The sequence below is a fragment of the Lolium perenne genome, chromosome 5 (genome assembly GCF_019359855.2).
Source record: "Lolium perenne isolate Kyuss_39 chromosome 5, Kyuss_2.0, whole genome shotgun sequence".
In the NCBI taxonomy this organism is placed as follows: domain Eukaryota; kingdom Viridiplantae; phylum Streptophyta; class Magnoliopsida; order Poales; family Poaceae; genus Lolium; species Lolium perenne.
Window position 1 is genome coordinate 71535528 of NC_067248.2, and position 6836 is coordinate 71542363.

The window sequence follows — 6836 nt, forward strand, 5'->3', positions numbered from 1 at the left end:
AGAGTTTCTAAGACAAAATCTTTCTTTTCTCCTTCCTCCATATCAGAGAGTGTAAGAAACATATGCTGAATTATCGGATTGAGATTAACAAATTTAATTTCCAACATGTGTACTAGAGAAGCAACAGCAATTTCATAAGTAGGAGCAAGTTCTACCAAGTGTCTATCTTCAAAATCTTCAGCTATACTAACATGAGTGAAAAAATCTTTTATATTATCTCTTCCAATTATAGACCCTCGGCCTACCGGTATGTCTTTTAGAGTGTACTTAGGAGGAAACATGATGAAGTAAACAAAAAGTAAACTAAACAAGTAAAGTAAAGACAAGTAACTAATTTTTTTGTGTTTTGATATAGAACAAGTAAACAAGACAATAAGTAAAGTAACTAATTTTTTTGTGTTTTTAATATGAAGCAAACAAGACAGTAAATAAAATAAAGTAAAGCAAGACAAAAACAAAGTAAAGAGATTGGAAGTGGAGACTCCCCTTGCAGCGTGTCTTGATCTCCCCGGCAACGGCGCCAGAAAAAGTCTTGCTGCGTGTAGTCGACACGTCCGTTGGGAACCCCAAGAGGAAGGTATGATGCGCACAGCAGTAAGTTTTCCCTCAGAAAGAAACCAAGGTTATCGAACCAGTAGGAGCCAAGAAGCACGTGAAGGTTGTTGGTGGAGGAATGTAGTGCGGCGCAACACCAGTGAAACCGGCGCCAACGTGGAACCTGCACAACACAATCAAAGTACTTTGCCCCAACATAACAGTGAGGTTGTCAATCTCACCGGCTTGCTGAAAACAAAGGATTAAGCGTATCGAGTAGAAGATGATGTTTGTTTGCAAAGAACAGTAAAAACAGTAGAATGTATTCAGATGTAAAATAATGGACCGGGGTCCACAGTTCACTAGAGGTGTCTCTCCAATAAGATAACTAACATGCTGGGTGAACAAATTACAGACGGGCAATTGACAAATAAAGATTCAATACATATCAATGATGATTACTATGTGATTTAATCAGGGCATTACGACAAAGTACATAGACCGCTATCCAGCATGCATCTATGCCTAAATAATCCACCTTCAAGTTATCATCCGAACCCCTTCCAGTATTAAGTTGTAAACAACAGATAATTGCATTAAGTATGGTGCGTAATGTAATCAACACAAATATCCTTAGACAAAGCATCGATGTTTTATCCCTAGTAGCAACAGCACATCCACAACCTTAGAACCTACTGTCACGATCCCAGATTCAATGGAGGCATGAACCCACTATCGAGCATAATTACTCCCTCTTGGAGTTACAAGTATCAACTTGGCCAGAGCCTCTACTAGCAACGGAGAGCATGCAAGAACATAAACAACACATATATGATAGATTGATAATCAACTTAACATAATATTCTATATTCATCGGATCCCGCCAAACACAACATATAGCATTACAAATAGATGATCTTGATCATGTTAGGCAGCTCACAAGATCTAAACAATGATAGCACAAGCGGAGAAGACAACCATCTAGCTACTGCTATGGACCCATAGTCCAAGGATGAACTACTCACGCATCAATCCGGAGGCGGGCATGATGATGTAGAGCCCCTCCGGTGATGATTCCCCTCTCCGGCAGGGTGCCGGAGGCGATCTCCTGAATCCCCCGAGATGGGATTCGCGACGGCGGCGTCTCTGGAAGGTTTTCCGTATCGTGGCTCTCGGTACAGGGGGTTTCGCGACGAAGGCTATATGTAGGCGGAAGGGTAGGTCAGGGGGCGTCACGAGGGCCCCACACACTAGGCCGGCGCGGCCAGGGCCTGGGCCGCGCCGCCCTAGTGTCTGGCCACCTCGTGGCCCCACTTCGTTTCCCTTTCGGTCTTCTGGAAGCTTCGTGCAAAAATAGGACCCTGGGCGTTGATTTCGTCCAATTCCGAGAATATTTCCTTACTAGGATTTCTGAAACCAAAAACAGCAGAAAACAGCAACTGGCGCTTCGGCATCTTGTTAATAGGTTAGTGCCGGAAAATGTATAATAATGCTGTAAAGTATGTATAAAACATTCAAGTATTGTCATAAAAGTAGCATGGAACATAAGAAATTATAGATACGTTTGAGACGTATCAACCTCCCCACCCGCTGTCAAGGATTGATGTTCTATCTCTAATGGTGATTGGGATGCTGTCAAATCCATTGCCAGCTTCATGCGCGCCCGGTTGGTTACCGCCCTCGTTAGATCATATTTAGCGTGCGTGCGCCGTGGATGATTCCCGCCCACGCCCGAAAACATTGCATTCCCGGCCGGCCGTTTCTTGCTCAGGCCACGGTTTATAAAAACGACATCCAAACGACATCCAATGTGGCGATGAGCACCACCCAATCGACACCAAACATCAAAACCATCTATGCCTCACTGTAAGATCGCCAACTAGACCGCCGTCAGGCAGATGAGCCTCGCCTGCTTCCCGCAGGCCTCCGACGAGGAAGTCGACCGCCGAGGACAAGGTGGATGGCTTCAAGCGCGAAAGTGCGGTGGCTCAGCAGGCGCTGGAGGAGGTGGTCAACGTAGTTGCGTAAGAGGCCGCCCAAGTCGTAGTGCGTGAGATTCATGACGTTGCGGCGAAGGAGGCAGTAGAGGCGGTGGCCAAGCACGGCCCTGCGTGAGATTTGCAACAAGGCGGCCATGGAGACGTTGGAGCCAGCGGTGCGCGAGGCCGCCACATCTTCGTGCGCGAGCTTTGGCATGCCACCGTGGTGCGCAAGGAGGCGGCAGTGATCGACATTGCCACCGTCGCCGTTCATCGCGCCACCTCGGCGAGGCGGCGACGCGCGACAAGGCTGACCATGCAGTCAACGATGCAGTGGAGGAGGAGCACGTGGCGGAGGCGCCAGCTGCGGGTATGGCTTGGCGACTCCTGGTGTGAGGAGGGGGAGGAAGTGGAGGTGGATGGCCCAGATGCCGCCAGACCAACAGGGCACCGCCGATGCCTAGCCAGGCGACAGAGGGTGCACAGGACGCAGCACAGGTCCACGTCAAGGGCACAAGAACGCGATTGTCAGGAGCGCGACGCGGAAGCGTCGACGTGCCAGGTGAGGGAGCTCGATGCAGTGGCGTTGCGCGACACAGAGTGCTCGCTGCGGCGGAGGCCAAACGGGTCGTGGAGGAGGGACCAATCGACGGCTGAAATCGACGTCGTGTTGGCCAGTCGTGAGGCCAAGAGGGTCCAGAGGGCGGTGCGCACCACCAACCGCTGCAGCTCCATCGTCCTACAACGACGCCAGCAGCGCGCTATCTGGGTTTCGCGGGTGGCAGTCGACGAGGCCTAGCCCGCCGGCAATGGAGGCCTCGATGACGGCGAGGAGTAAACGTAGACCAGCCAACAATAGAGACGGTCTTTTTTAATTTTGTTTTAATTAGATGTGGGCTTTTTTGCAAATGGCTGTCTTAACTATAATGATGCATTATCTAGCACGAAGTCTCACTTACGCATGGGCCCTAGCTTCCAACCGACGGGCACTTGCGCGGTCTGATGCATCCGTTTCCCAGATGTGGTGAACGGATGGGTCGCGCCGGACGGGCCGATCAGTTTGGGTCGTGCCGCAGGAGAGCGTGCGCGTCCGGTCCTCCTGTCCGCGCGGATGAGTTTGGATGCAGCAGGGCCGTTTAGGTCACCCGGTAGAGATGACCTAAAGCTTTGCTTCTGAAACAACTTTGGAGATTCTATTGCAACGAGGGCATACCTTGGGTTAAACTCGTGAGATCCCTGTGTCGACTAGGAACCCTCATGCCCAGACGAAGGTTCTTTTGGTATTGAAACTGAACATAAATCTGTAGAACCTAGCAGAAGAGTAGGTGGAGTGCCCCCAAGTGGAAGTCCTGATATCAGTTGTTTCGGGCTGCAGATTTAACTCATTTGTGATGGCATTGAGTTTTTGCAACTCGCCATAAGCTTCTACTGACAACGGCAATGCAAAGAGCGTGTGCAGGTTGTCCGCGTTTCTGTACTCTTGGACTGATATGTCCTCATCTAGCTAGGGTATATGAGAAAGCCGAATAAAAACATCACATAGATTCTGGTTGTTCACCCAGAAATCTTTCCACAGTAAAACTGTATTGCCCGCCCCAATTGAACTGACTGTGATGCTCTTGTACGAATCAAGAAAGCTGAATACATCTCTCCACCAAAAAGAGCCACGCTACTCGTTCCTCGATCTAGCAGTCCGAGGCTATGCATCCCCTACGGCAGGGCAGTCAAAAAAAAGTAAGGATCACTGGAACATCTTCCGGGGAAAGGAACCAGCACGGCATCCCAATTTTTAGTAACTGCGTCAACTTTTAGCAAATCAACTTTTTTTTACAAATCTACTTCGTGGTAAGATTACAACAGATTTGCCTTCCATTTTCCATTCAATGTCGTGCTGCCTAGTCTCCACCAGTCTTGCAGTAGATGGATGGTCACCGAGAATGTGCATGACCACACAAAAAGAGATGCCACGGACAAACTATCACAAGACATACACTAGAAAATTACTATGAAATTGGACTCCTCAAGTGCATGTACACACTTAGAAAACATGAAAAAAAGACACTGCATCAGAATGCATGCATTTGTAAGTGTCTAATTGCTGATGCATTCAAAACGCAGGTACATTCGGCTCCAAAACTGCTTACATAGTATCACAACTTGCGAAAGTATAGCAGAAAGAACCGTTAACAGCCAAATGAAGTATGGTAAAACACCAAGTAAAATCAAGATGCACAGTCTAGGTCTGCAGGTTGAACACCCAAAAAGCTGAATGTTGGGGCCAATTTTAGGGAATCTTGTCCAATGCAAGCATAGATGAAATTACACAACGAAGCAGCTACAGCACACAAGCGGCGTAAGGCTATCCCAAGTCCAGCACTAGTCAGAATGCAACATCTTGATGACACCAGCAGAGGATTTTAGACTCAAAAAATTTGCAGGTCATTTCATCCATATAACAGTGGGTATATTCTTTTCACCTCACCGAGGCTTGCAGTCTCACCGGAGTACTGAACTGATCTGCCAGTCCCCAGGACAGCCTGCTCAGAGACCCTAAGGCAGCCTTCAATGATCAGAGACTCTAACTTCTGTGAACGTACCAACTCGGCCACTCCAACATCAGTTACAAGTTCACAGAGGCGGAGCGTGAGATTAATCAAGCGTGGGGAACGTGCGATTAAAAGCAACCCAACATCAGTTATTTCACTGCAATCCACAAGCTCGAGTTTCTGCAGTAATGGAGCAGATGAGAGGGCCATCATCCCCTCGTCATCAAAGAAGTTGGCACCATTTAGCACAAGAGCGCGAATCGGGCAAGACTGCATGAGCACCACAAGGCCCTTCTGTGTGAAGCCTATCTCTGATGGATAAAAGGTATCAAAATCTGCAAACGTGAGTTCAACAGCCTCAAGCATAGGACAATTAAGTGCTAGAGCCTTAAGGCTGTTGTCAGTAACTGCGGTCCTGAAACCATCACCATCTAGATCATCATTGTGCACAGGTTTTAGCCAAAGTGATATGCTTTTAAGGTTGTCGCAGCTTTCAGATAACACGATCATGTCATTGTCATTAAGACCATAAACATATTCCAGGCACAGCTTCTCCAGTGCTTTGCATTTCCCCAATATAAAACGAGGTCCTACTTCTGTCCCAGCTTTAAAATGAGCCAACCTCAAATCCTTCAAACTCTCACAGCAGAAGTCATATCTAGTCGGGTTGTGAGCGTTGTACATGGGATCGAAACCATACTCACATGAACTATGAACACCCCAGGGTGACTTCATCTCAAAATCAAACTTTTGGAGCTTCGTCCACCCTGAACCAAACTTCAGGAGGTCATACTGGCTAATTCCCTTACATTTCTTCACTACAAGTTCTTCCAATATCCCTTTCCAGCCAAGGTACTCCAGCCACTCTGCACTTCCTATTTCCTCACAGTTAATGAGGAAGAGACCAGATAGACTGTTGCAACCAACTGCCACAGATAGAAGCCCATTTGAAGTTATTTCTGGTAGAGAGTTCAACCTGAGAGATACCAATTTCTTGCAATAAGCTAGACAACCAAGACCAGAGTCATTGATTTGTGAGCAGAAGCTTAAGGTGAGGTCAGTCAACGATGGGCAGTGAGATGAAATCACAAAGAGGTCATGATTGTCCAACTGGTCCCCATGGGAAGGTGTCCAGCCAGCGTAATCGATCTCTACTTTCCACAAACTGGGGAACCGGGAGAACAGTGACACTAACTCTTCAGTCTTAAGGCAGAGTCCACAACCAACACGGATACATTCCTTTTGCTCAGCCTCAATGGCGAAGAGACGCTTCGAGACAAGGGAAAGAGAATTCAAGTCATTTCTCTCGGTGACCCTCTTGACGATCTCTGCCAGCAGTGCATCGGGGAGGTCTTCCATCGGGCGCTAGTTAGCGTAACCTCGAGGCTCGGTGGGTATCCAGACTGCTGGAATAAAATGATGAGATCAAAATTAAGCATATGAAAATAATTTCATCACATTACAGATGATTCATGTAACGATGAAATCTGTGAACCTCTTCAGTATGTGTTTGTTAATTGGTGGGTTCATCAGATTGGTGAGCAAACAAGAAAGAAACTACAAGATGCATCATCAACAATATGCTAAATCCAGTACTATATTCCGTTTACAACATTAAGGGAACTCCAAATTCAGTACTTGCACCAGCTTACTTCGCATTCGCAACATGCATAACAACATTAAGGGGACAACGATGTTTTGTAAGATAATTGAATTAACCTAGATAGAACATAATGGTTTCCTCCTCGCTCAGGTAACCAAATCGGAAAGAAATGGA

At 47.2% G+C, this 6836-nt stretch overlaps 1 protein-coding gene across 1 annotated transcript; it reads right to left on the reverse strand.

Annotated features, from left to right (window-relative positions):
- Positions 1 to 4615: 4615 nt before the first annotated feature.
- Positions 4616 to 6485, reverse strand: LOC127321422 (F-box/LRR-repeat protein 14-like). The gene has a single exon (XM_051350463.2). The coding sequence runs from the start codon at positions 6416 to 6418 to the stop codon at positions 4958 to 4960; it is 1461 nt and encodes a 486-aa protein (XP_051206423.1). The 5' UTR covers positions 6419 to 6485; the 3' UTR covers positions 4616 to 4957.
- Positions 6486 to 6836: the final 351 nt, after the last annotated feature.

Coding starts and splice junctions, on each gene's coding strand:
- LOC127321422 (XM_051350463.2), bottom strand. CDS start 6,418: ATGGAAGACCTCCCCGATGCACTGCTGGCAGAGATCGTCAAGAGGGTC.